Source organism: Mus musculus, chromosome 9 (genome assembly GCF_000001635.26).
Source record: "Mus musculus strain C57BL/6J chromosome 9, GRCm38.p6 C57BL/6J".
Classification (NCBI taxonomy): Eukaryota; Metazoa; Chordata; class Mammalia; order Rodentia; family Muridae; genus Mus; species Mus musculus.
Genome location: NC_000075.6, coordinates 76,068,606 through 76,096,497, shown reverse-complemented (window position 1 = coordinate 76,096,497; position 27,892 = coordinate 76,068,606). Strand labels below are relative to the sequence as shown.

The 27,892-nt window shown below is 36.7% G+C and overlaps 1 protein-coding gene across 6 annotated transcripts in view; it reads right to left on the bottom strand.

The window, feature by feature from the left end:
• Hmgcll1 (3-hydroxymethyl-3-methylglutaryl-Coenzyme A lyase-like 1) overlaps nucleotides 1–27,892 on the bottom strand; it is a 121,653-nt gene that overhangs the window by 39,853 nt on the left and 53,908 nt on the right. For 5 of the 6 annotated variants that reach the window (XM_030244181.1, XM_006510947.4, XM_006510949.4 and 2 more), the window contains 4 exons: nucleotides 23,776–23,871; nucleotides 21,682–21,830; nucleotides 15,044–15,107; nucleotides 12,007–12,195 (listed from right to left, as the gene is read on the bottom strand). In XM_030244181.1, coding sequence (XP_030100041.1) covers nucleotides 12,007–12,195; nucleotides 15,044–15,107; nucleotides 21,682–21,830; nucleotides 23,776–23,871 — 498 coding nt within the window. Of the gene's footprint in view, nucleotides 1–164; nucleotides 9,985–12,006; nucleotides 12,196–15,043; nucleotides 15,108–21,681; nucleotides 21,831–23,775; nucleotides 23,872–27,892 lie in introns of those variants that run through there. The other variant, XM_011242696.3, reaches the window with a different exon arrangement.

Here is a 27,892-nt window from a genome sequence, read left to right as displayed (position 1 = left end):
TTCTTCGATTCTGTCTATGTGCTCATAGTCCTATTATTTCACACATCATCTTTGTCTTGTGTGAAGGAAAGCAACATATGAGTCATATCTAAGTCTGACCTGGTGACTTTTACATTTCCATAGTTATATTAGAATATTTAAATTACTATAGCAACTATAGAATCTGCTTTTTAAAATGACACAGATTTTATTGATTTTTACACTGAATACAAAGATCAACTTACTGAAAATTGCCAATTGCCAAGTCTTCCAAACAAGAAATTTAATCTTACCATTTATTTAAATCTTACTTCCCTATATACTGTCATCCTGCTTTTCATGGAAAATAAAATTTATTGCAAGACTAATGTCACTTTTTGAAATTTTCATGATAGTATAATCATACATTCATTACTTCATCTTATCATGATTTTTGCTGTTAAGTATATCCATATATAGAGCTGGAGAGACGACTCAGCAATTGAGAGCACTGGCTGTTCTTCCAAAGGTCCTGAGTTCAATTCCCAGGAACCAAATGGCAGCTCACAACCATCTACAATGTGATCTAATGCACTCTTCTGGCATGCAGGTATACATGCAGATTCATACATAAAATAAACAAATAAAACTTAAAAATAATATCCATATAATATTATAAGCTTTTATGTGCTGTGCTTGTATACAGTGATCTTGTTATATTTTCTGATTTTAATGATTTTTCTAAATTATCTTTGGAGATTTTGAATATACAATTAGGATATCTTGCATGAGAATTATTTTACTTTATCTTTTCCTGTCTATGTCTTGTACTTCTGTTCTGGTTAGAATTCCCCACATGGTTAATAATCTCAATTATTCCTTTATTTTTCTTTCAATAAATACTTTTCCTATTCTATATTTTGATCATATCTGCCCCCTGACTACTCCCAGATCCTCTTCACTGCCATTGATACCCAATTTCATACTCTTTCTCTCTCTTTCCCTTTCTCTCTTAAAAACAAAACAAAAATGAAAATCATAACAAAAAAAGGAGTAAGACAAAAGCAATACAAAACAAAAACCAAGCACTCCCATCCCCACCCCACCCCCCAAAAAACCCACATGGAGTACATTTTGTGTTGGCCAGCCACTTCTGACCATCGTTGTGCTGAATTGTGGGCCAGTGACACTCCATTGAAGAAAACTGGTTTTCCCTTCAGGTATCAATTGCAAATAAATTCTTGGTTAGGAGTAAAAAGAATGTCAATGATTTTCCAAGTCATTTGAGATGATCACAAATCTGTTTTCCTCTATTGTATTGATGAATTATAGTGCCTGATTTCTGATTATTTCTACTGATCTATCTAAAAATAATAAATGGTTGTAAGAATCAGAATACCGGAATGTCTTCTGAAACAGTCTTTCATAGAAATGGCCAAACTTAGAATACCCAAGATATAAGATACAATGTGCAAAACACATGAAACTCAAGAAGAATGAAGACCAAAGTGTGGACACTTTGCCCCTTCTTAAAATTGGGAACAAAACACCCATGGAAGGAGTTTGGAGGAGACAAAGTTTGGAGCTGAGATGAAAGGATGAATCATCTAGAGACTCCCATACCCGGGGATCCATCCCATAATCAGCTTCCAAACGCTTACACCATTGCATACACCAGCAAGATTTTGCTGAAAGGACCCTGATATAGCTGTCTCTTGTGAGGCTATGCCGGGGCCTGGCAAACACAGAAGTGGATGCTCACAGTCAGCTATTGGATGGAACACAGGGCCCCCAATGGAGGAGCTAGAGAAAGTACCCAAGGAGCTAAAGGGGTCTGCAACCCTATAGGTAGAACAACAATATGAACTAACCAGTACCCTCGGAGCTCATGTCTCTAGCTGCATATGTAGCAGAAGATGGCCTAGTTGGCCACCATTGGGAAGAGAGGCCCCTTGGTCTTGCAAACTTTATATGCTTCAGTACGGGGAAAGCCAGGGCCAAGAAGTGGGAGTGGGTGGGTACGGGAGTGGGGGGGGAAGGGTCTGGGGACTTTTGGGATAGCATTTGAAATGTAAATGAAGAAAATACCTAATTAAAAAAAATTTAAAAAATATATTTGAAAATAAAAAAGAAATGACTACATAAACAAGACCTGAACAATTGCAATATCAATAGACAGGCAGAAAATATGTGGAAGGAGAAAATATGCTATGGGGTCCCTATTCTAAACAAAGAACTACAGGCAAGTAAAGACTGCTGAGAGATGGAGAATTAGCTTTTCCAAGGATGAGTGCGTTAATTGGCTACCCAATACAAAATGGTCAGTCCTGAAATCATATGCATATAAGCAACACTTTAAATGGATTCAAGAGGTTGTATTAATACATTTATGCATGTGTGCCTGTTCAAGACAGAGGCTGAGACAGAAAATGGGAGAGCGAAATGATAACCCAGGGCAGGGAGATTGTGAGGGAATTGCCCTCTCAGAGGTGAAGGAAAGGGAGTCTGCAAGGGAGGAACAGAAAGGGGACAGCATTTGGGATGCAAATAAATAAATACATAAATATGTATTTTTACATATATGCATGTGTGCATTATTTTTAAAATAGATACATTGGTAATGAAGAGTACAATGCCTCATGACTACAGAAATATCACTTTACACTGGCGTATCTGCAGCAATGCCTGCTTCTAAAGTAACCATTTTCTTCTCAAGGTCTGGGGACATGGATCAATCAATAGAGTGGACCAAAACTTGAGTTTAGATTCCTTAGCACCTCATAAACTCTAGACACAGTAGTGTACCTCTCTGTGTCACCACAGTGCTGAAGTCTAATTTAATGACCTTCAGGCTCTGAAGCATCCTGTATCAGAGATACAGAGATACATGGAGAGCAAGCAAGGGTGATAACTGAGAGTGGAAGATAACTAAGAGGGACTGCAAGTCCACCAGTATGCTCATGTATATATGTGTATATATATATATATATATTACATACATATACACATACATATAACATATACATATAGAGAAGACAAGCAGAGGGGAGAAGAAGGGAAGGAGGGAGAAAAAGTGAGAGAAAGAGGGAGGTGGAGACAGAGGAAGGGAGGGAGGGAGGAAGACCATCTAGGAAATACTTTACATATGTTTTATTTTTCAATGATATAAGACAAATTTCAAATCATTAGTGGGGAAGAACTTCAGCTCAATTTCATTGACTTTTCTGACGTGGAAATCATGTTCAGCTAATTAACTGGACCATGCTCCATTCAGACAAGCTTGCAATGGCACTTTACAGGCCAAAAGGGGATTCCATATCAGATTCTTTCTATGCTAAATGGATATATTCACCATACCTAGGGGAAAGTGTGCCTCTAGGATATCAATCCTCACTAGTATCTCCCTACTCAATGTAGATCTTGTCCCTCATCAAAGAAGTTTCTTTTGTAGGAGAGTGTTACAAATACAACCACAATACAACTCCTGCGCCTAAGACTCAGGAAGCATTATGGAAGAGAAAGCAGAAATGTGCTAAGAACCAGAGGACCAGAAAGTGTCTGAGACTCTAAGCCTGCCTACACAAGGGCTAAACCATTCCAACACTAGTTGATATCCCAGTGTAGGTGGGGCCCCACCTCCAGAGGAAAGGCTAAAAGCTCTTAGCTGCTGAAAGTAGGAGCCGCTCTACCCCAGGATGAGTCCTGATTTGTTATCCAATATCAAGTAATCAGCCCAGAAACACACATGCAAGCTAGTCTGAATGGTCCCAGGCTTGTATTTTTATGTTTATTGGACTGGTATCTTGGTAACAAAATAAAAAAAAAAATTTACTTTGTGGCAAGGTAAACTCTTTGCTTTATTGGATTAATCTAATGTTATCCTTTGAAAGTTATGCTGCCTTTCTTACAGCTGAAGCCTATACTAATACTCTGTGTTCCATATTATTTTCGAGGAGAAGTGTCCAATATGTCTGTGTATAAAAGAAATAAGTGCTGGAGAATTTGCTCAGTAGTTAAGAACATTGGCTGCTGGTTCAGAGGCCCTGGGGTTAGATTCCCAGGACCCACATGGCAGTGCAAATCTGTGTGTAACTGCGTTCTAGTGGATCAGCCCTCTGTTGACCTCAGGGAGCACCAGTCACACACATGGGGTACACAGACAGAGAGACAGGTGAAACCCTCACAAACGAGAAATAATAAAATGAGACTTTTTAAAAGAAAAGGTAAATATATTTACAGAACAGAAAATCTATTCTATAGGCTCTGCCTTTCAACTGAGAAGAGTCAGTATGGGTTATATAAACATATGTCTCCTTCAAGAATGCTTACTACAGTAAAAACATGTTTAAAATCATGAGCCTTATTTAGTTTTCTATAGTTACTATGAGAGCAAATTTAAAAGGAAACTAATTTTCAAACACACCCTTTAAACCTCATTTTCTTAACCTCATGAAGTTAGAGTCCTAAAAATATTTCCCACATCCTACAGGGAAAGGTTTTTCCGGAGAAATTTCTCAAGGTCTTCACATGCTTAATATAAATACTTTTAATGCTTTATTTATAAATAAGTTAAGCTTATCTTAGAATATTTTAGCTTCGTTATTTGGATAATTTTTCTCATAATTTTTTCATAGGTTGACAAACTATTTCCAGTTGTGATTTGAATAGGTGAAGGTAATTTACAATATTAGAAAACATCCTTACAGTACAGAGAGCAAACATATTTAACAGTATCAGTAAAGGTTAAATTCAAAGTGGAAAGGCTGTGGTCAGAGAGTTCAGTAATTGCAAGTCATACTCTCTGGAATCCCTCCCTGAAGGCAGCCAGCCATTTCCAGTTGTTTATAAATCTCTTCACTGTGGAACGATTCTTCAGGACAAATTATTTGTGTCAACTGTGAGGAATTATTGTAGGTTGTTCATTGAACTAAAAATATTTACTGAATACATTCTGTGACAATCTCTACACTAATAGATACACAGATAAGCACTATGAGGCACAATAATTTTTAAAGTATTAATTTTTACTTTTATTTATGTGTATGTGTGTGATATGTGAGTGTAATCCATATATGTGCAGTTGCTAGTGGTTCCCCAGGACCTGGAGTTACAGATGGTTGTATGGTGTCAGAACCCAGGTCCTCTTTAAGAGCACTAAATACTCTTAAGCACCAAGCCATCTCTCCAGCTATATCATTTTCTTTGTAATATTTTTACTTTATTTATAAAATATAAAAATCATATAAATGTACTTATGCAATAATAAAATTTTAACACAATTAATATATTTCAGTTACATTGACTTAAATTTTAAATATGTATAAATGTAATAACTGCCTACTAATGAGTTTTAATATTAATTTTTTAATAGTTTTGTCAAATTCTGGGGTACTATACACAATTATTCAGGAACCATGGAGATTATAGCAGCTTGTGCAATCATGGTCCTAGTTATAGTTTGACTTTGCTTTGTTTTTACCCATTAAACATTGTGGAAGTCTCACTTGGCACCATACCCTATAATCCTAGCACTCCAGAGGTGGAGGCAGGAAGATCAGGAATTCCAGATCATCTTTGCATATTTAAGAAGTGGTGACCCACGCCCTTAATCCCAGCACTTGGGAGGCAGAGTCAGGTGGATTTCTGAGTTCAAGGCCAGCCTGGTCTACAAAGTGAGTTCTAGAACAGCCAGGGATACACAGAGAAGCCCTGTCTCGACACCCTCCCTCCTCCTACCCCCCACTCCAAGAAAAGAAGTTTGAGTCTAGCCCCTAGTACCCAGGTAAAACGCCCTGCCTGGTAGCAGATTCCTCGAATTTCAGCACTGGGGAAGAGGAGATGGTGAATCCTTGGGATTCAATAGGCAATCAGTCCCATGGTGAGCTGCAGTTCCTTGTGAAAGATCCTGTCTCAAAAACCAAGGTATAAATTAAAAACAGAAAGTAGTGTGTTACTGCCCTGTTTAGGGGAATAATAATGCCACATAGAAATTTAATCCTCTCATACTTCATTTCTTCACAACTTTTACTAAAAATGATAAATTTTGTATCTGCTGAATCATCATTGAATCTTTGGATTAAAACCAACTTAACAGTGGTACACAATCACTTCACTGTTGTAGTGAATCAAATTTCCAACTATTTCTTGAAATTTTTGGATCTATTTTCAATAATATAAATTACTTATTCTTTCTGTTTGTTGTTATCAGTATTTTCTTTTCTTTTGGAGTTTGAGGCCTTTTTCTGGAAAATAGTTATATTGGAGTTGTTTCTCTGGAGATCGGGTAGAATTTGGCAGTGTCTCTGCCTGTTCCAGGAATATACTTGCTGTGAAGTGTTTTGTTACTACTTTAGCCTCCTTATTTGTAAGTGACTGTGTTTGGTCATCTGTATTCTCTTGGTTCATTTAAGTAGGTCATATGTGTTTAAAAATTCATTAGTATCTTTATGCTTTTTAACTTGTTGAAATAGTCCAAATTTGTCCCTAATTATACTTTTAAAACTTTTCCTATGATTTTTTCCTCTGATTTTATTGTTTTCTTTTGGCTAGTTAGACCATTTGTCAACTTTGTTATTTTCAAAGAACAAACACTCTCTTGCTTGATCTTTGTGTTATTTTTTTTTTTTTTTTTTTGAGACAGGGTTTCTCTGTGTAGCCCTGGCTATCCTGGAACTCACTCTGTAGACCAGGCTGGCCTCGAACTCAGAAATCCAACTGCCTCTACATCCCAAGTGCTGGGATTAAAGGTGTGCACCACCACACCTGGCATGTTATTCTTTAAGTACCTTAATTTTCTCATAATTACTTTATTAATTTCTGCTCCGGTCATCATTAGTTCTCTACATCTATTGAATTCCTGTTTGGATAGTTTTTCTCTAGTAATTTTTTCTAAGACCAAGAGTACATCACTAGTTTGTGATCTGAGATCTTTTGTTTAAGATGCCAAAACATAGACATAAAGATTTCCTACTTACAATTGCCTTCATTGTGTCTCATAGGTATTCATAACTCAAATTTTCATTTTAATTTGATGCTGAGATTTTTAAAAAATATATCATATCTCTCCTGGTTATATCACTAGCCAATCAATTATTCACAAATACATTGTCCAATCTCTCTGTTTTCTTTTTGTCTATTCTCCTAACAGGATTTATTCTTGGGTGTGAACCAATCTCTCTGTCTCTCTCTCTCTCTCTCTGTCTCTCTCTCTGTCTCTCTCTGTCTCTCTCTCTCTGTCTCTCTCTCTCTGTCTCTCTCTCTCTGTCTCTCTCTCTCTGTCTCTCTGTGTCTGTTTCTCTCTCTCTTTCTCTCTCTCTCTTGTGTGTGTGTTGTTGTTTTCTTTTTTCTTTGTTTTGTTTTGTTTTTCAAGACAGGGTTTCTCTGTGTAGCTCTTACTGCCCTGGAACTCACTCCAGGCTGGCCTTGAACTCAGAAATTCATCTGCCTCTGCCTCCCAAGTGCTGGGATTAAAGGTGTGCGCCACCATGCCTGGCATTTTTTGTTTAATAATGGAATATCTTTGTTTCCCCTGCAGTTTTACGGCAATGGTGATTGGAAGCCTTGATATCCAATAATCTCCATTTTCTTTGCCTGAAAGTTTCTGCTGAAGTTTGGTGTTAATGCTGATGGATTCTCACGACACATGTTGCACAGCTTCCTACACGCTCCCTCTCTGCTGCACACTTAGAAATGTAACAGTAAGATGGTTTGGAGGAGGCTCTCTGGGTCTTTTTTACTTGGGGTTCTATATTTGTCCTTTCCTTAAATGTCCCCCTCGGGAAATTTCCTGCTCTTTGGTGGTAACTTTCTACCTCTTTATGATGTGTAGCTGCTCTGTCCCTTCCTTCTCACCTTCTCTGTTTGTTTGTTTCTTTCTTTTCCTGTAATGTGGGGTCTCCTATGGAGCAGAGGAAGCTTCTCGCTCACCATCTTACCCCAGCAATCCCTGCATTCTTTTCCTGCTGGGACATCTATTTTACTTAGCTGTTTTAACTGTATCAAGTAAGTGAACACCATCTAACGCATGCAATTACAAAATATATTTGCTGCTCAATGCTCTGAACTATGGCTCTACTCATAAATAAGATACATGCTACATGTTAATATAGTTGGCTAAGGCAGTAATTGAAGTAACTGTTATGAGTTTGCCAACCAACTGCACCATTATCAAGGAATTCTTCTGGAAATTCTGTGACTTGTCTCAATTTTGCACAATTACACCCTTTGTAACAAGTTCGAAGTGAAAAAGAGAAAGGCTTGGCTAGGTAGTTGTGGAAATTGTTTTAAATCCTCTTTGAAAACCACATAAACCAATTACATTAAGAAAAACTTGTAGTTTGGTGGCATTTTAACATGGTTAGTAAGAGTCTACATAAAACCATGAATGCTTTTGATGTAAAAATTAGGTTAATAATTTAGTCTTTCTAAAAGAGAATAATAAACATATGGAAAGCATTATAAGGAAAGGCACACTAGCTAGAGGTCTATTAAATTTAAGGGGAAAAAAAAGCATGTAGTATTTCTTCATGAGAAATGTTGGGCTTTCTGCTTTGTCTCTATGCTAGCAATTAGCATGGAACTGCTATTTGTAGCATTGGGTCTTATTTGTTTTACCCTGCTTTACCTAATTATGAGGGCTCAAAACATTTTAATGGAGAAAAATGAGCAATTGTTTTATATTAAGTAGATTAACCAATTTGTTAAACTGGTGTTTTATTTGGGGACTTGGGGAATATGAAACAGGATAAAACTCGGCTTTTGCATAAACTTGAAGACAAGTATGTAGGGCCATGTATGTTTCTTCCATTACTAAACCGTTGTACACTTTATCACCTCATTCTCTTGCTCTATTGCTTTTTGGTAGGTATAAATATCCCACACTACATCTATAATCAGAATATTTTCTCTCCATTAAAAGTATCTGATAATTATGAATTATAGATGTCCACATACCCATGTGGTCCTATAAGTTACATGTTTAAGTAATTAAAAAAAAAACATAAAACCTGAAAATCCAAGAAAGGTTCCTCTACCAGCCAACTGGATGTGCTTCCCAGACTGAGGGGGGCATTTCGTTTATAACTCCCATTTGTTTCCTACCACTGCAGCCAAGTTTCTACTTATTACGTGTCTCCTTGCCTTAATAGTAACTTCTAGTTTGGAACATTGCAAACTGTTTCTCCTCCCCTAAATGAAAGCAAATGATATCTACTCTACATACATCACAAATTTTACTAGAAGCCACTTCAAAGATTCCATTAAAATGCAGTATAGCCCCTGCTTCCTGAAGCCAAGGTTAGCCATGTTGCTAATGAAGCTGGGCTCTCTCATTTCCCCTACACTGAAACATTAAGGGTTTTTTTGTCCAAGATTCTTGTTATCTAAATTTAAACCTGCTTGTTTTACTGTTGTTACTGCCATTTCTATTAAAAGGTGGGATTAGAATGGTCTCTGGTAGACTTCTCTTTATCCAGGACCGTTAGAGACTAGGACCCACATGTGTCTAAAGCAACATTCCAAAGCCAAACCTGGCTATCTTCAATGAATTCAAAATTGTAAGAGACTTAAAGATTGTCTGAAATATCTATAGTTTCTACAAAGTGGGAGCATATGTGTCTTCCTTCAGTTGTTAATATCTTACCAAACTATATGCAACCCAGAGGCAAACTGACTTGTACAGAAGAAGGGACCATCTAAGACTGTGAAGCACAAGTGTCCTTTGCCTGCCTCTGCTTTTGACCATTTTCCCAACTGTCCATTTACGGTGAACTCTCAGTCCTCACAACATGTTTGCAAATACACAAGTTGTTGTGACACTTTTTACCCATGTGTTTATGCTGAAACCATAAATGAACTCTTAGATAATAAGGAGCTGGAAGAATACTCCTGCTTTCTCAGGCCATCTTGCTTCCCTCCTGCCTTCTGCCTGCCATATTTTACAAAGAGATTGTATATATGGGAAAGGATACAACCGAAAATATAATCAGAGGTTCTTAGATTTTATTAACTACCAAAGGAGCCAATAGACTATAATAATCACCTCTTCCATAACACATACACACACATACATACACACACACATACACACACACACAGAGAGAGAGAAAGAGAGAGAGAGAGAGAGAGAGAATTTGCAAAGAGCTTAGCTTAAATTTAAGAATAGCATTCCTTCAGAATAGACATATTATTTGAAAAGACAAGTCCCACTGATCTATAACTATCTTAAAGTAATTCATTTGGTTTGTCTTTCAAATTCAAAGTAAAGTCAAACTTCAAACTCACATGAGTGCTATAAAATATGAAATTTTATGAAAAAGAGACATTTTCTATTTATTATTCATTTATACTCAATGTCATGAAAAATAAGCATGCTTATCTTCCTTGTATGGGGATGAAATCTGTTGTTGTTGTTGTTGTTGTTGTTGTTGTTGTTGTTGTTGCATACCCTTTGATTGAGAGTGTGGTCTCTTGAGTAGTCCTGGCTGCATACAGATTTTTTTCATGTTCCAAGCTTACACAGGTCCCCAGTACAGGATTCCCATGTTCCCCTATGTTTCAGTGCTTATCTATGAATATGAAGGATGCCACTCAACTGATCAAGTTTTCACCTCATCTCTTCAAGCAATTTACCTCAGTGATATTTTTTATTTTCTTGAAGCACATACATTTCTTACTGGGAATTATCCCTTCTTACTCTGTAGGTTAATTTTGACAAGTACAAACATTTATTATGGCATCCTGAGGAATGCGTTGGGAATAAGTTGCATCACTGTACACCATACAATGTACTCATTCAAACCCAGAGTGGATTACTCCACGTGGCCTCTTCATTCCATAACTTGATTTTTAAAAAGTAGAATGTTGCACTGATCCTCAGTGTATTTTCTTAATAAGCAGCAGAGGAGAAGTAAAACAACAGTTGGTACAGGGAGAATATTAGAAATGTTCTCTAGAACACCTAATGTGAAAGGGTGAATCCAGACACAAAACCCTGAAGCCATGCCCATTACTCCACTGCCCGCGAAACTAGACTTCCTAAGAAGGAAAACTTTTAAAGTTCCAATATTCCAAAATATCATGAGATAATCTTCTTTTACTTCTTGAATATATAATACAAGTCAAAATAAGCTCTTCCCACTATTTCTAAACTACTGCCAGCAACTGCACACATTGAAACTGTAATATTAAGCTTTATAAGCTGACCTTCATTCTTACCAGAAAAACTGTGATAGTATTATCTTTAACTGTCAAAATTTTAACTGTTAAGATATCAAATTAATTCATTTTTCATAAGACTAAGAATATTTTGAAATAACATTATTTAAATTTACTCTTTAAATAAATACACTTAGAATAGCATAAACTTAGTGATTCTTAATACTCTAACAATACAAATAGCTTTCTTTAACATATAATGGAAACATTTGATTAACATAAACAATGGCTCTATTAAATGTGAGGTTGTGGGATCAGTGGTAGAGTGTTTGCCTAGCAGGTTTAAGGCCCGAGGGTCAATTCCTAAGTGTGAATGCACACACACACAGACACAAAGTGAGGTTTCAAACATTAAAAAAATTAATAAAATAATCTATATTCCTACTCCATATATATTCATTGTAGAACAATCAAATAAAAGAAAGATTATTCATTTCATGATCACAAGAGTACATGCCACTGTTTGGTCTCTGTACTTCAACATATAATATTCAACTCTGTTAAACTTTATAGTTGAAGTATATAGGCATTGAAATTAGAAGCCACAGATCTAATAGAATTGATACTTTAAAAATAAAAAACCAACAACTTGACCAAATCACACAAATAGTAATGACCTCCATTTCCCTAAAAAATCATCAAGCATTTGTAAATATTTCATGTATGTATGCTATGTTTAAACATATTCATAGAATCTCAACATAAACTATAAAATATATGTTGTTCAAGCATTGCATATGCATTTGATAAACTTATCTCACTGAAATGCTTAACATGCTCATGGCATGAGTAAGTATGCACAGCTACAGCACAGCACACTGAGACTACAAATACCTGAAGAGCTGTTAGGATATTTGCGAGGGCTTGTCCATATGTGTCATGGCAATGAACAGCAAGAGCCCCTGGAGGGATTTCTTTCATGACACTTTCCAACATCATCTTCATGCTGCCTGGAGTACCAACTCCAATCGTGTCGCCCAAAGATATTTCATAGCAGCCCATACCATACAATCTCTTTGAAACCTGTTGAAAGGCAAACTCCTGGTAAGGCAATGAAAATAAAAAGCCACCAACCTTCTGACTCTTAAGTAATCACCATCTGGAGTTTAAAATTACAACTATGATGAGTTTGTCTGTGAAAAATGTATGCTTGATTTTTTTCTTGGTCCTCCTTTATGCTCATTAAATTGTAAGCCCCATATTAACATTTTGGATGAAATTACCATTATTACCCAAAACGTTCAAGTTTGTCTTAGAGTCCTACATACTTCATATATATACACTCATCTATCGATCTATTCGAGAGCAAGCTGTAGTACCACAGACATGAGGTAAATATGTCTCAACTTTAAATGAACAGAAGAACTGAAGGTCTACTTTGGAAGTAGTGTTTCTCTGGGCATTATATCAGAGGCCAAGAGACATCGGCAGTAATCTCAGCTCTGTCACTAAGTAGCTTAGCCATTGAAAGAATCACTTAACATTCCTAGCCTAAATGTTCTGTCTTGTGAGTGAAGGGATGCATGCAAGGTAAATGTCATGTTCCCATCAAGCCTAATGACCAATGCCACAATGAAAGAGTGATGTGCCCTCATGAGGACAGCATGGGATTTCACAGGGGTTCTGGAATCAAACAAGTATGGATTTGACTATTAGCTCTCACCCAGAAATGATTCTGGGTTGATCATGAGGTTACTCTTACTACTCTAATTTGTTGAATAAAGACAACAACCCTGTCCTCATCTTTTTTTTTTTTTTTTTTTGAATGTTTTCTAAAGCCTTGACAGTTTATTTTCTTTTTTTTTTAAGATTTATTTATTTATTATATGTAAATACACTGTAGCTGTCTTCAGACACACCAGAAGAGGGAGTCAGATCTTGTTACGGATGGTTGTGAGCCACCATGTGGTTGCTGGGATTTGAACTCTGGACCTTTGGAAGAGCAGTCGGGTGCTCTTACCCACTGAGCCATCTCACCAGCCCCGACAGTTTATTTTCAAAACCTGCAATAGTCATGACAATGTTAAGAGCATGCTTGGCTGCAAAAAATATAATAAATAAAAGATAGGGTTTTTATTAACTTGTTCATTCAACTTATACTTTTCTAGGGCCACCTTACTCCAGGAACTGTGTTAGGCAAGAAAGCAAATTTGAGATGGCTCTTGTAATCTTGGATACAAACGAGGACCAAGTTTTGCCAGTATCACGGAGATATGCACAAATGGAGCTAAAATAAGTCTTTGGACAAAGAAACAACTTCTACATTATGTACTAGTGGACACTGGACACTGGACACTGGCCCAGTGCTGTCAAGCAGGAGGCTATAAGTAAACTTACAAATCTTTGAAAGGGGTGAGAGAGAAGGATCTGAAACAGGCTTGAGAAAGTACACACACGAAGATCAGTGGGTTCCAAGCCACTGATGTGCAAAAGGCAGGGAGCATCTGAGAGCAAGAAAAAAAAAATCAAATGTACAAGAGAGGGCCACAGCAAGGGACGAACAGGAGCATAAAGCATGAAAAGGGGTGAGAATCTGCAAAAGTAATCAGTTTCTTACAGTTGTTTCTGAAAGAAAAGAATGAATTCATAAAATGTATTAGGCCAGCATAAAGGAGTCTGCAGCAAGGTTGCTGATTGTGAATTTGTAATACTTCTAATCTGTCTGTGAGGTTCCAACAGCACTCTCATCTTTATAATGTTAAAAAGAGGGGGAGGACGGAGAGGAGGAGGGAGAGGAGGAGGAGGAAGAGAAGGAAGAGGAGAAGGAGGAAGAGGAGGAGGAGGAAGAGGAAGAGGAGGAGGAAGAGGAAAGAGTGTGCATCTCTTCCATGCTGGAACAGTGCAGCAGACAGACAAAAGTCTGGCATCTGCAAGAAACAGACACAGGTCTTGGGTAGTCCAAAGTCAAACACTTTGAAGCTATTCATTAAAGTAAGAGAATATATAGTGCTCTATGCAGATTCATCACGAAGCCTGGGATGTAAGTAATGCAATATAAAACCTAAGCTTCATCATTTCCTAGTGCATTTGCCTTCGTAAGCAAGGAGCTTTTAATATAAGAGATAATGAGATAGCCTTCTTTAGAAAAGTCTTCAGTGAGCTTTAGAAGTTCAGATGAAAGTTCAAAAGAAGAATGAATTCAGCTGAACTGTAATTAATCTACATAACTTGAGGTTTTCTAATAATATCACATTACTGATTCAGTGCTATATTACAAATTCATGAAAATGTATAACCCAGCAAAAGTTTACTTTAATATAATTCGTCTACAAATAAGTTTCTAAACTAATTCCCAAAGAAGAGTATTTGGCATTCATTAGGACGAATTAATGGTAAAGAAAGAATTAGAATAAGCATATTCAGTAATCCAGTAGGCAGATTCAATAATCCACTAAGCAGATTTTTAGTGACTATAATCTACTGTCATCAATTTCTGTCATAACAACTTAGCATTGTAATGAAAAAAATCACAGATGAGCAGAAACCCTGAAACACATACTCTGATGTTGGTACTAAAGGATGAAGGAGAAAGAACTGCCTACATGTGTGTGCACAACTGTCTGCGCTGTGATTGGGAGTGGGAAAGCATTCCTTTGGCTCAGGTCATGTACAAGCACCAGATGGAAGCTTTTAGTCTTTCTGCCTTTAAGCATCCAAATTATAAGACTCAATTATCACCCGCCTTTAGGAAGGTATAGCCGATAGGCCTAAGTTCAAAGAGATGACTAGTTAAGTAACCAAACCTATCTTCAGTGAAAATTTCCCAGCCATGTTCTTGTTAGTCCTTGCTATTTAAGTTAAATAAATAATAAAGAAAATGATCTAAATTTACAAAGAATACTCTTTTATCAGTAACCATAACGTATCTTACTTCTGTGACTTTCTGTGGTGTGATGCTTCCTTCATATGGGCAGCCCAGGGCGCAGGACACGTACCTATATTAAAAAAAATATAGAGCAATATGATCTGCCAATCATATCCAAATTTCCATTTTAAAAACGAATAACAAAAAATACCAAGCAAAATTATTTTACACTTTTACTTTATCCTTCAACTAAACAAAAATTATTTAGGAGCATTTAAAGGTAATTCAACCTTTTAATCTATCAAACAATTATATATATATTGGTTCTTTTCGAGACAGGGTTTCTCTGTGTAGCCCTGGCTGTCCTGGAACTCACTTTGTAGACCAGGCTGGCCTCGAACTTAGAAATCCGCCTGCCTCTGCCTCCCAAGTGCTGGGATAAAAGGCGTGCACCAACTTGATAATATTATTTGATTATAGTGATTAAAGAACATTATATGAATATGTCTGTACTATAGCATCAGTTTTCAACTTGTGAGTCACAACCCCTTTGGGGGTTGAACAAGCCTTTTACAAGTTTCACCTGAGACTATGCAGAGAGGAGTGGTGGAAAGTGAGTCTGGTGGTACAGTTCTGGGTCTGGGATGAGAATGATTCCAGATAGTAAGCACTATGTTTACAAAGGAGGCTGGAATTTGAGATGATTCAAAACTAATTTTGGGTACTAAAAAAAATTAGGTAAGGTCCCAAAAAAATCAAATTTGTTTTATAGAAATCTAATTTCATAAAGTTTCATAGAAGAAGGTTGGAGATAAAAGAGAACATACTAGTGTGTTTGATGAATTTAAGCTATGATTCATTAGAAAAATCAGAGGGAGGGATGGGGCCACCCACCTATCTCAAAATTTTAACCCAGAATTATTCCTGTCAAAAGGAAATGCAGGGAAAAAAGAGCAGAGCAGAGACTAAAGAAATGGCCATCCAGAGACTACCCCACCTAGAGATCCATCCCATCTGCAGACATCAAACCCAGACACTATTGCTGATGCCAAGAAGTGCTTGCTGACAGGAGCCTAGTATAGAGTCTCCCTAGAGGCTCTGCCAGAGCCTGATCAATACAGATGCAGACACTTGCAGCCAATCATCAGACTGAGCACAGAGACCTCAAGGGAAGAGTTAGGGGAAGGCTTGAAGGAGCTGAAGGGGATTGTAACCCCTTAAGAAGAACAATATCAACTATTTGGACCCTCCTCCCACCCCCAGAGCTCCCAGGGATTAAACTACCAACCAAAGAGTACACATGGAGGAGGCCATGGCTCCAGCTGCACATGTAGCAAAGTATTGCCTTATCTGGCATCAATGGGAAGGGAAGCCCTTGGTTCTGTGGAGGCTTGATCCCCCAGCATAGAGGGATGCTAGGACAGTGAAGTAGCAGTGGGTGGGTAGGTTGGGGAGCACCCTCATAGAGGCAGGAGAAGAGGAGATGGGATAGGGAGCTTGCAGAGGGAAAACCAGAAATGGGGACATTTAAAATGTAAACAAATGAAATAACTAATAAAAAAATTGTGAGGTAGCACAAATCAATCGAAAGGAAAGGAGAAAAGAAAAATGAAAACTCAGAGTGAAATTTCTAAGAGTTTGAAATGTAAAAGGTACACACTAAGTGGGCTAGTATACAATGCTTCTTAGATGTAACCCAATTTTGGGATATTAATGTGAATAAAACTTACATTTGAGAAATGAAATAGATAAGCTCTTTAACAAGCCCATCACACAGTGCAAAGACAAGGAAGAAGAAGTTAAGTCCAATTGATTGGCAACTTGGCCTGCTCTTCCAGTTCCTATGTCTTATGCAATATTTTAGATAATTTGTTCAAATGTGACTAAGATATCTGAGAAGGAAATGGCATAGCAATGGAGAAAGTTGTAAAACAAAGAGAAATTTCAGTCTATATGCAATGGTTCAAGTAATGTGCAAAAACTGATATTTGTTTTAAACCCCAACACTGAGATGTGACTTAAATATAATATCTAAGGTGGCCAGTTGCATATTTCCTTTGAAATGTGCTAAATAAGGAAAGTAATGCCAATAAACAACAATAAATTCAAATTGATCAAAACAAGCAACTCATGCTTATTTAGCTTATCACGAGGCCATTACTGCCCACTTGTTCCTAAAGTCTAACTCTACATTTGTATTTTCCCCATCTCTCACTAATGGCCTTCCAAGGTATGCAATGACAGCACAAAGATTATGGTAATAATCAACCAACATCTAACTCGACTTATAAGGCCCAGTACATGAGATGGAACCAATACCAGACTGTTTGGGTGACCAAGGACCTGAAACTAGAAAGCCTTGGAGCCTAGAGTAAAATCAAATACTACTCTCCTACTGAAATAATGTAGCAATAAAATGACTCCTAGTGACAGTCTTCTGTACCCATAGATCGGTGCCTTGCTCAGCCATCATCAGAGAAGCTTCCTCCTGAAGCAGATGGGAACAAATACCCACAACCAGACATTTCACAGAGAGTGAGAGACTTGGGAACACTTAGTCCTAAATGGGATGTCTCCATCAAATCCCTCTCTTCAGGGCTCAGAGAACCCTGCAGAAGAAGATGTAAAAAAAAAAAAAAAAAAAAAAAAAAAAGAGTGTAAAAGCCAGAGGGGATGGAAGACAAAAAAAAAAAAAAAAACCAAGGTCCCTCTAATTCAACATGATATGAACTCACAGAGATCAAGGCAACATGCACAGGGCCAGCACAGAGCCTTTGGGGTATACATTATGGCTTTTAGTTTAATGTTTTTATGAGATTCCTGAGTGTGCAAACAAGTGGGTCTCTTTGTCTATATCTGGTTGTATGTGTGAGTGTGTGTGTGTGCCTTTGGTGCTTTTTCTTCTGTTTGTTTCCCAGTTCAACGTGCAAGTTTCTACTTTATCATTTTATTTTATTTTATTATTATAACTCAGAAGTCTGTCTGTTTTTTAGTGAGCAGCAGAACATAGGTGCGAGTGAATCCAGACAAAGGAAAGATGGGAAGGGACTGGGATGACTGGAAAAAGGGGAAACCATAATCAGGGTATATTATATGAAAAAAAAATCTATATTCAATTAAAGGGGAACAAAGAAAATAAAAATTCTACACAAAAAACAAATTGTGGTAGCACATTCCTGTAATCACAGGAGGGGTGGGAGAGGGGCACTGAGCTTGGAGGAATGCCACAGTTTGAGGTAAGCCTGGGCAACTTAGGAGAGACAGATATATATATATATGACTTTGCATCCAAAAACCAAGAAAAATAAGCCGTGTAATAGATAAAGTGACTGCCATCCACCCTCAGCCACCTGTTTTGCACTGATGTTAGGTTACATACACTTACAGGAAGGTACAAACCTCTAAGTAAGCACTATACATGTGAAAAGCAGCTTAGCAGATGTCTGTGTTTTAGTTTTATGTACCTCATTTTGATAGCCCATTATTTGGCGTTTTCTTGTAGCCCAAAATCTAGGCTTGTGTTTATAGTAGAGGTTAATAAGTGACATTATAAGCAGCTTCTACTAATAGGAAGATAGGAGTATGTCCACAAGAGAGTTCCTCCAACAGAGATGGTCTGGTGGAAACCATCTGGTAGTCAGTTGGGAGCAGAACTGCCTGCAACTAACTCACTGTAGATCTGACAGCAGAGCTCTGAATACATAGAATCATTGCCCTTAGAAATAAGGCTGCCCTTACCTTCAAGGTCAGGACCGTAATTCCTGTGGCATCTGACCTCAGGCAGCAAGGACAGGACACAAACTCTGCAGCATGATTTAAATAGATGGTTTGGCTAATTCAGGTTGAAGGCTGAATGGTTTGAAGAAATGTGTTGGGCTATAAGCCATTCCTTCAAGTGAAAGTTAGGGGAGACAGTCCTTCCTTTTTGGAAGTTGGAAAGTTTGCTGTTCTGAAGGCTGCAAGCTCAACAGAACTGAGGAACCCATTGAAAAACAGTTGTATAGCGGAAGAACTTCTTTACAGGGAGTGTCTTTACTAAAGATATGGATCACAATTATCTGTGATACAGTTTATTTGGGAAGCAAAAGAGACTTGGTTTAGAATTGCTTGGGTGATAGGTAAAAAGGTAAATAAAGACCACACTTATCATGGCTGGTCTCACCTCCTTCTAACTGGCAGTAAATATTAGTCACTTCATATAAACAAATTATTGCTGAAATAAAACATTATGTCTCATACCTGTCTTTGTTTTCTGTACCTAAATAAAATCTATGTTTTTTTATATTAACTTAATTAATAATTTGCCTAATCTTTATTTCATTTTTACTTTTTCTGGAATGTTGAGAAGAAATGCAACAGGTGCTGTTCACAGATATATATTCTTGCATTTCATAGTCTTTTAAAAATAGAAAATTAACTTAGACTTCTAGTAAAAAGGGAGAACTATACTCCAAGCCTTAGGTCAGGCATAGAGGTAAAATGGCAGACCACATCATGATGGCCATATACAGATATTTCATGCTTCGTGCTTGAGAAGCGGAACCTCTGAAATTCTCATTTTATAAGCACGCAATACAGTGCACTATAGAAAGAGGACATGGAGTCTGGAGAGGCATACAGAGGTGAGGAGGTAAGAAGATTTGGAAAGAAAAGGGGTGAGTGATATGACATAAATTCAGTGTGTGTGTGTGTATGTGTAATTCTCAAAGCATGAATAAAATACAAAAACAAAACATAAAAATAAAATCATATTTAAATTCAAGGAAAAGCTAGGGAAGAAAATAGATTCAAGTACTCGATTGAGGAACACACATATTAAAATTTATATTTCCAGAAATGGATAGCCCTCTGAAAAATCCAGAGGACTTCAAATTGAAACCAAGGAGGAAGAGGACAAGGAAAAGCAGGGGGAGGGGAAGGGGGAGGGGGAGGAAGGGGAGGAGGAGAGGGAAGGGGGAGGAGGAGGAGGAGGAGAATATTGTGTAGCCTGTATTTGTCTACATTGCAACCCTATAATAAAATATCCATGGTAATACAGTGATTTGATTTCATAGTGAGTTTCCTTAAAGTATCCAGTGAGAATTAATCTTCTCTAAGTCAGTGATTCTCACCCTTCCTGATGCTGTGACCCTTTAATACAGTTCTTCATGTTGTGTTGACCCCAACCATACGATTATTTTCATTGTTATTTCATAACTATAACTTTGCTACTGTTATGTATCATAATGAAAATATCTGATATTCAAGATATCTTATATGCAACTCCTATGAAAATGGCATTGACCCCCAAAAGGATCACAACCCACAGGCTGAGAACCACTGGTCTAAATATTCGTGACTTTTTGAACTAGACTGAGGTGTTCATATTCCCTTTTTTAGAGGTAAGGAAGATGAAACTACTTTGAACTTTTTATTTGAAAGTTTATAGACCATCTCTCCTTTACATTTTGATCATATAATTTGGCCTTAAAATAAACATAGTATTGTTTTATGATGATGGATACATATTATCTTCTCTTTACTTTTTTTCCAAGTTCTTCATGTGAAAAACATCTAATAAACCCCAAAGATGATTCAACATTATATAAAAAAAACTCTATGGTAGAAATTTGGGGAGATAAATTTCAAATGAAAACACACTGTATCGTATAGTCCAAGTCTGATAGTTCTTTAAATGACCTGAGGTTAATTCCAATCATTGTAAGTCCTGTCCCAAAGCCAAGCATCTTTTATATTATTATTATTTATTATTATTTTTTTTAAATTAGTAGCTCTGGGGAATCTCTTATTAACTGTTGAATCATTCTGCTTGTATGGACTTTGCTCACATCAACTAAGAGAATTATAAGGTAGAGCTAAAGCCATTTTCAGCATGAATTTTATGTTCATTGTATCTGAACACTTTTATAATTATTAGAAAACAAGCTACTGTCTTACTTCAATAACAATGAATTTATTGCACATTTTTCAGTATAAAGGAAGGATTCTGAATCTATGCTGCAACTGCTGATCTAGGAAACAAGCAAAAAACAAACACAGAATTTCCTCCATCCTTCAATTCCATCACTATAACGGCCTCTATATCTTCCTGCCTCTGCTTTCTGGTACTCTATTTTCTAATGGTTTGCACATAGCTCTATTGCAAGAGTCCCAGGACAGTGAACTCAGAAATGACAGTACATGATATTTTGATTCAGGCAACCATGTAAACTCCTGAAGGAGAAATCTGAGTTTTTGATCTGACATTATTTCCTCCTCTGTTTCCCTTAATGGGATCTCCTGTAGAAAGCTAATGATACAGATCCAAAGCAATGCAGCTTCTTTATGAAATGCCAAAGAGCGAGGGTAAGATTGGTATCTCAGATACACCTGCATTTACAGAAGCAGCTCCAGCTTATGGACACATGTGAGTCTTAGGCAGCAGATAACTACTTCTGGATAGCTGAGTGTTAATGCCGGATTCATATGCTAGCTCCCCTAGTAGCACTCAGCTTCCATATTCCATGGGCTAGAAACATGGTAATAACTATTAATGAGATGTAATTACACTAATGATTAATATAAACAAATATGGTCCAAAAGCTATGATATAGATCATAACATGTACATGATATATATGTTTAAGAGAACTACCAAGGTGGCTTACAAGTAAACTCAAAGAAATAGATACAAATGAAATCGAGTTGGGTTTCATGAGTAAGTACCCTCGCACTGGGATGTCCATGTGTCTTGCAGAGCTGATGACCTCCTGAAACCTTCCCATACTTTCTTCAATGGAGCAGTTAATATTCTTCTTGCTAAAAGATTCTGAAGCAGCACCAAAAACTGCTATCTCCGTGGCTCCAGCAGCAACCTGAAAGATACAGTTTATAGCCCAAAGCTAACAAGTTTTAAGAGTCTTGTGAAGTGATAGCAGAAGGCGAGAAGACAGAAGACTCCAACACATGCCTAGGTTCACACATAGCCTTAAATTTTAAAGCCAGTTTCTTCTCACTTTGCTACTCACAGGGTTTTGAAATAGAGAAGTATTTTATGGTAACAAGAAAATCCACAACGATTATGAGACACATAAAACACAGTGATGACGATCCAGTTAATTCTGTCTCTCTTTCATCATGTTATCCTCAAAACACTTTAACCCTAATTATGGGGGAAAAGCATGTGTGCCCCACTAAAGACTGCATTTTTATAGAAAACATTATTTTGAAACGTAAATATTATTGAAAGTGAAAAAACAAATTATTTCTGGTTCTCTTTTCTTCCTATAATCTGACAGAGAATGCATTCCCAATTCATCACTTAGACTTTTGCCTCCAAATCTAAGTTGTAATTCCAACTAGCTTTTGCCTCCAAGAGAAATTGGAGTTCCTAATTAGCTGCTATAGCTTTGTATCCTGACAACTAAAGCCATGTGCATATGCGACTAAGGTGCAAGTCCACTGGCTAGTCTTTAATTTTAAAATAATAACTGGATCAACTCTACCTGTCCCCTTTTTCCTTTTGCTGCATTTATAGCACCCACAGCATCTGTAGTAATAATACGTTTGCAATTGTCAAGCCCTCTAGATTTCAAAAACACATCCATAAGACTTCCTGTTAATGTCTCACTCGCTGTCTGGCTAGGTCTTATGTGTTCTCCTCTTTGATTGCCTGTTAATACCTTAAGAAGGAAAACATAATTTATCTTTCTTTCAACATTTAGAATACACTTTCTTCTATTCAAATACGAATATGGATTCTCTAAACTAAAATTGCTACTTCACTAAATACTTATTCTTTGCCATTAATATTAGGACTTTGCCTGCCTTTTTTGCAATCTGAAAACCCCTGGACTTCTTTTATTAATGCAGCTCAAAAACTTGTTTGCCATTCAGTCTCAGACAGTCACTCAGTTAGTGAACCATGCTTTGCTTACAAACACACGGAACTCCCAAGCAAACATTTATTCTACTGTTAAACTACTGTTAGGACATAGCCCAAATATTTTTTCCAAGATGAGGACCTTCACTTCTTTGGTAAGACTTGATTGCAGCAATATTATTCTATCTTATAATGCCATAAAATTACATCAAATCAAATGAAAGATAAATGTCTCTAACAGCACATACACGAACAAATAATGTACTGAACAGACTCTGACAACTTCAGCTTCATGCAGCAGAGTACCAAATACAGAACCTAAAATATATATTGACATAAGGAATATATACTGTAATGCCTTTGCAACAAACATATGTAAAGATAATACATACTTTACATTTTTATGTGAAAGTAATGTGATCCTTGTGTGCATAGTCATTAAAACTCACATAAATCCCCAAACCACATAGAATCACAAGAATTAAAACAGGAGACAGATAAAGATAAAAATCATTACAAGCAGACGCAGAGGCAATGACTAGATTAGTTTTTGTCTAAGAGAAGATTCCAAGGAAACAAAAAGCTGGCCCTAAAATGTTGACAAAGCAATTATCTAAGGAATATTGATGATTATAATGCTCATCAGTAAATATTTAAGATATAACCTGTAATTGGGAAGCATCAAATATACTTTTAAACTTCCATCCCACATAGAGAGATACTTTTATTTGTTAATACTTAAATAGTTGCACTGAAAGAGCTACATGGGTAGCCCATCAGGTCCTAATGGTGCCACGGGGGTCTTGACCTCTATGTGTCCATGTTAGTTTATAAGCAGAGTAATTACATATGAAGACTGGTGGATTACATCTCACAGAATTTTAATGTTTAAAGATCTTCAAAACAATAAAGCAATCACAGAGAAAATGCATACTTACAGCATGCTGAAAACCCTGAAGATTAGGTGTAAGGACAGGATAGCGAACTCCTGGATACTGACGAATGCCTCGCATCACTTCAGCATGGTCAGCCATCTTAAACAGATAATAGTCAGATGTAAGTACAGAAATGAGCAAGACATCAAATACATGATTGGCCTGCTGTGTAAGTTATTGTTACACATAAAACATATGCTATAAATTGATGTCCGACATAAGAAGTGTCCATATGTAAATAAAGAAATGTAGTTCTTACTGTCATAAATGGATTACAGCAAGGCATGACCTTACTAATTCACAGAGTAGGATCTGACTACATAGGGGAGTACAGAGAAACAGGATTCCTACCATTTTCTTGCAGTCATTTGGTAATCTAAGCATCAGGCACTCATGATAGTATGAAAATTTTTAAAGGCAAAACACAGTTTATTTTGTGTCACACAAAACTTTATGCCTAACTTTTCAGTCCACAAAATTTTACAGTGTTTAAGAACATATAAATTGTATGACACCATTAAAATCATTTAAAAAGTCTGGGACCAATCGACAATGTTTTTGGGTTAACATACATGTTCCAGTTAGTAATACTTAGAATGTTTTATGTAGTATCATCAGATGATTGCTATCTGTTTTTACATATGAAGAACTAAATAAACAGTGCCTGGAACAAAATTAAACCACACTATCAAAAGTATATATTAAAGTTGGATTAAAATTGCAAATCTACAAAGTCAAAAATTAATTTAATACAATAATCTAATACTAAGATCATATATAAAATTAATATATATTATAATGAAGAGTACATATTTAAAAGTGTGGGTGCTTATGTGATGCTTGATGTAAACAACCCACTTTACTGTTTTCCCTGTGGGCTATGTGTTCTGTCAGGTTTTGAAATACACATCTGTAATATGCATAATAGACTGTCCATATTAAGAACTAAACGAAGCTGGGCAGTGGTGGCACATGCCTTTAATCCCAGCACTTGGCAGGCACAGGCAGGCAGATTTCTGAGTTCGAGGCCAGCCTGGTCTACAGAGTGAGTTCCAGGACAGCCAGGGTTATACAGAGAAACTCTGTCTTGAAAACAAAACAAAAAGACAACTACAAGAAGCATATGCAACTAAAATATATTTATAGTATTATATAAAATGTGTATAAAGATAAGGAATTCATAAGGAATGGCGAGTATACCAGATGAGCATGAAAATAGCTGTGTCAACAGACACCAAACCCAAATTATTGCCCTCAAATGTCAGTAGAAGGAAGAAATTATTAGTCCTCTACTCATCTTATTTTTTTATCATGATTACATATTGTTTTTAATTAATAAAAGCAAATCAACAAAATATAACTTTTTTGTTTATGCACATATACACAAACCTCAAAGCCTATCCCTAATGACACACTTCTTCCAACAAGGCCACACCTCCCAATCCTTTCAAATAGAACCACCCACTAAGCATTCAAATATATGACCCTATGGGGCCACTCTTATTCAAATAACCATATAAGGTTTCAGAATGAAAAAATGTTGGTAAGAGAGTGCAGAAAAGTTTAAACAGAATACAGACTATTTACTAGGGGCTTGAATGTGATTTATTATAGTTTTTATAAAGATCAGCCATGATGATATTTCTGGTCTCTTATTCTTTTCCAAGTTCTCTCCCCTATTGATGAAGATATAGATTATATTCATTCTCTTGAAGCTGGGGAAGCTGTAAATGTTCTGAACAGTACTTTATAGTTGCAAGTTTTTTTTATTTGGTTTCTGAAACTAGGTTATAATAAAAGAACTAGTATTTCCCCTTTAGGGAAAGACACTATGAAGAAATTAGGTGACATAGAAGAGGAAATCCCAAAATCATCTATGCAACAGTCACATAAGGAGGCAGCTCCTCGTGTAGAATATACACGAAGATGAAAAGAGGGATGAAACAAATAACTAGGGTCACTCCTTATATCTGTGAGTAAAGTAGCCTTCAGATGACTCCAGCCAAAAGAGTTCAATCATATGGTTATGACCCTAGATAGCATGGAGTAAAGACAATGTCCCCATTATGCCCTTGTCAAATTCCCAATGCACAGACTTAGTATAGACAACATATATTTATCTCTACCATCTATATCTCAAGTAACTCATAACATTCGAGTAAAATAACAATGAAAATGGACATGGTCCATAGAGAGGACATATGTGGTACCTCATACATTAGTGAAAGTGGTCATTTGACATCATGCTAAGAATGTTATAGAAAGTGGGGACCACACTCTCTGAGATGTCTTTGAATTGGGTTTATATTAGTCAAAACTATTCATTTATCTTGAAGGCAACATAGAAACACAGATACAGGGTGTTCAAATATAGAGAAAATTGCAATAAATTCAGAATTACAACTGAATCTCAGGGAAGTATGAAAGTCAGCCCATAGAGATGAGAGGCAATTCTCAGGCAAGTCTGAGAATCCAGTGAGTTGTGAACGGTCTCTGCTATAAAGACACAATACTTGGTCAAGAACTCACAAATAAAAGTTACTAAGACTAACATAAAAGATGTATTTTACTGAAAAACTTAATCCCTACTATTTCATAGCCTTAAGAAATACATTAATAGTAAAGATGCCTAAAAAAGACATTGTGGCACATATATATACATATACATACATGTGTATATGTATACATGTATATATATATATAATTACATGCATATTTATAGTATAATCTATTATATAATGTAATATAGATATTATAACATGTCTCTCTCTCTCTATATATATAAAATACATATACTATATATATGGTATAATATAAAAATATAAATCCACTTATACATATACATATATGGTTTAGATAAATATTTTCCTATGTGATCTAACAATTGCTCTTCCCAAGAACCAAGGACAATATAGCAAAAACCTCCAATAAGCTATGAGAATCTCCCTTCAGAGTTTTAGGTCAAAGTTGTCCAAGAAACTCCCAAAACATTATAGGATATTGCTGTTGCCATTGGCTGCCTCCCAGGGGTTGAAGGTAAGTCCCTATTGCTGACAACACTGAATCTTTGGACAAAAAAAATCAGGATTCAAATTGGGATCATACCTGAAAGCATCCTTCCTGATGATTAGCTTTCATGGTACCAGAGGCTCCATGGAAGATTTCAAGGGAGGAAAGCAAACAATAGTCCTACCCAGCTATGGTGCTTATGAACTAAAGCAACAATGAACATGGAATGATATCCCCAAGGGTACAATGGTGGTAGGCAGACTTTGGGAGTAATGAACAGCCCTCTGACTTGACCCAAGGTTAACTCAACAAGAGTGAGCACATGCCTGGTACTGGACACCAAGCCATACGTAGGAGGCTAGTGAGGCCATGGGTCTCAGAGGAGTACCTCCAAAAACCACTTTACTAAATCAGTGCATTCCTAACGACATTCTAAACATTTATCCTTAAGCCCACAGATAAGAGTCGGTGCCATCCCTTATCAAAGACATGTCTCCTTGCATCAGACGGAGACCATTATAGAAACACAACCAGAGTACAGAGAACAAGTGACTGTAAAGTTATAATGAACCAAATATAAATTAATTTTTTTAAATTGTAAACATATAATTCATCCCCAAAGCATTCATGTCCCCAATGTACCAATTATCACAATACTGTAGCATGCAGGGCCTATACAGTACAGGGCATACATTCGTCCCCATAGAGTAGGCCTCCTATCCAACCAAGGAGTAACTGATAATCCCCAAAACATTCATGTCACTGTGGCAAGATACCAGTACCATTATCTGTCTGGGCAGTTCAGGATTGTAGCATGCACCACTTGGAGAAAGATTTGATGACTCTTCTCCAAAAACCTGCATAGCAACTTATGGCACTAAGAAAATATTGTGGCACTAAAAAAGTATTGTCATGCAAAAAAAATAATTAATGCACAGTCAAATACTGAAGAGAAATGTTTTATGAAGTGGTCTCCAACATTCACCTCTGTTTTAAAAATATTATCATACATAATTTATAGATGCTTGTCATAGTTTTAAAGTTTACATTTCTATAACTTAGTTTGTCTATAGTATCTCTAGATATATCTACTTCTTCTTTCAACATACTA